Consider the following 1,965-nt stretch of genomic DNA (forward strand, 5'->3'; position numbering starts at 1 on the left):
TGATAGGATTTAAATAAATAAAGGAAGCAAATCCCAAAAAATCTGAAATCAAAAATTAATTTCTGATATTTAAAATAACGTAATATTTGATCTTATCATTAGATTGTTTTTAAAACAAAACTACAAACACATTGGATAAATTTGACTTTAGAGTTATTTTAAAACTTTAAGATAATTTGATTTAATTAAAATTTTAATAAAAGATGAAAGCAATTACCGCTAAATGCTAGCAAATTTATTCAGTCCGATATATCATATCTTTTTGGAAGTTCCAAAAACAATGTTTTTATACAAATTAAATCAACTCCAATTTAAATATTTTTTAATATAAAATTTAGAATCAAAACAAGAAAAAGATAAAGATCTCTCCCAGAATACAATTCAGAAAACATGAACACAAACAAATCACCCATTGTTCTCACTATAAATTTGTTTCTTTTATCAGCAACAAGAAGAAAATAATCTCGATGCAACCCTCTAAAGAAGTAGCTTCAACTGCTGCAAATTTCAACATGTTGAACCATCAACAACAATGCTTGAGGGGTATGCCTCAACAACAACAACCGCCAGTACCACAAATTCCAGTGCAATTCCAACAACAAAGAAACATTCTTCCAATCTATCAATCCGGAGTTTGTGCAAAGAAGATGCAACAATTTGTCCATTGCCAGCAGCGCCGGCCGGCCGACAACAACATTATCTTCTGGAAGAGATTTGTGGCCGAGCTTTTCGCTCCAAATGGTAAGAAGAGCTTCTGTTTCTCCTTGTATCCAGGAACAAAAATCAGAGCCAATTTTTCCCTTGGTAGTATGAAAAAATGTGATATATGCAAGAAGAATCCTGTTAATGGCTATGAAGCGTGTTTTGATGTTCTTCCAAGGCTTTTAAAGGTGAAATATGAAAGTGGACTATTGGAAGAGAGGCTTTTTACCGACATTCCCGGCGAATTCAGAGACCCTTCTGGCTACATTGTTCTGGTCTGTAAGAAAGCAAGAAGAGAAAGCTTGTTCGACAAGTTTCGCGTCGTCCACGAAGGTTCCATTCGAATAGTCTTCTCCCCTTACATCAAGATATGTTCTTGGGAATTCTGCGTGACGCACCACGAAGTGTTCATTAGCAGAAGCCATTTGGTTCCTAATGTGAATCAAATTGGTGATGCCATATCAAAGTTCCAGAATTTCGCAGCCAATAATAATGACAACAATAATGTTACTGCTGAGGAGTTTCAAGAAAGTAGCAATAAGTTGGTTGCAGTAACACAAGAATTGGCTAAGAAATTGGAAGTTCCAATGCTTGATGATTATTCGGGGTTTGCTAAGAGCTATGTTAGGTGCCTTCAATTAGCAGAAGTTGGGAACTTGATGAAAGACGTGATTGATTTCAGCATACGGAATAAGATTGGACCTATCGAGAGCTTGGCCAAATTTCCCAAGAAACCTAGAATTGGTGATCATGGTGAAGATCAATTGCAGCAACAACAGCAGCATCAAAACGGGAATCATGATTTGAATAATGGTGGTAGGAACAATGGACACACACCTGGTATGCAAATTGGTTCTTCTAGCAATGGTACCTTAGCCACGTCAAGCACTGTTCAGATTCATAATTCAGTTGATTCTAGAGTTCAAAATTCAGTGAATGGTGAAGAGAATGCTCCGATTCAGCCCCCTAATTCCCTCCCATAACTGGTGTAGCGGCGTGCAACTGATTTTGGATTTAATTCCTCTGAAATAATGCGACTTTTAAATGGATCCATCGATTGATAGAATTTGGTAAGATTTTTTTATTAAAATAAAATAAAAAAATTTATTATTTTCTAAAATTCTATTTTTTAACTTTAATTTTTCAAATACGATTTTTTTTATTTAGGGCGAGTCGCCGCACCCGGTAAACTCTATGTTTTTTTTTATAGAATTCGCTTAATTGCCGGCGAACTCTATCCCTAGCGAATTGCACTTCAATTTT

General features: G+C 35.4%; 1 protein-coding gene across 1 annotated transcript; it reads left to right on the plus strand.

The window, feature by feature from the left end:
* Positions 1 to 467: 467 nt before the first annotated feature.
* Positions 468 to 1,685, plus strand: LOC107458399 (transcriptional corepressor SEUSS-like). The gene has a single exon (XM_016076605.1). It carries the CDS (start codon positions 468 to 470, stop codon positions 1,683 to 1,685), a length of 1,218 nt encoding a protein of 405 aa, XP_015932091.1.
* Positions 1,686 to 1,965: the final 280 nt, after the last annotated feature.

The sequence above is a fragment of the Arachis duranensis genome, chromosome 7, assembly GCF_000817695.3.
Source record: "Arachis duranensis cultivar V14167 chromosome 7, aradu.V14167.gnm2.J7QH, whole genome shotgun sequence".
NCBI lineage: Eukaryota > Viridiplantae > Streptophyta > Magnoliopsida > Fabales > Fabaceae > Arachis > Arachis duranensis.

Excerpts from the sequence above, each read along its gene's own strand:
- LOC107458399 (XM_016076605.1), top strand. The coding sequence starts at position 468 with ATGCAACCCTCTAAAGAAGTAGCTTCAACTGCTGCAAATTTCAACATG.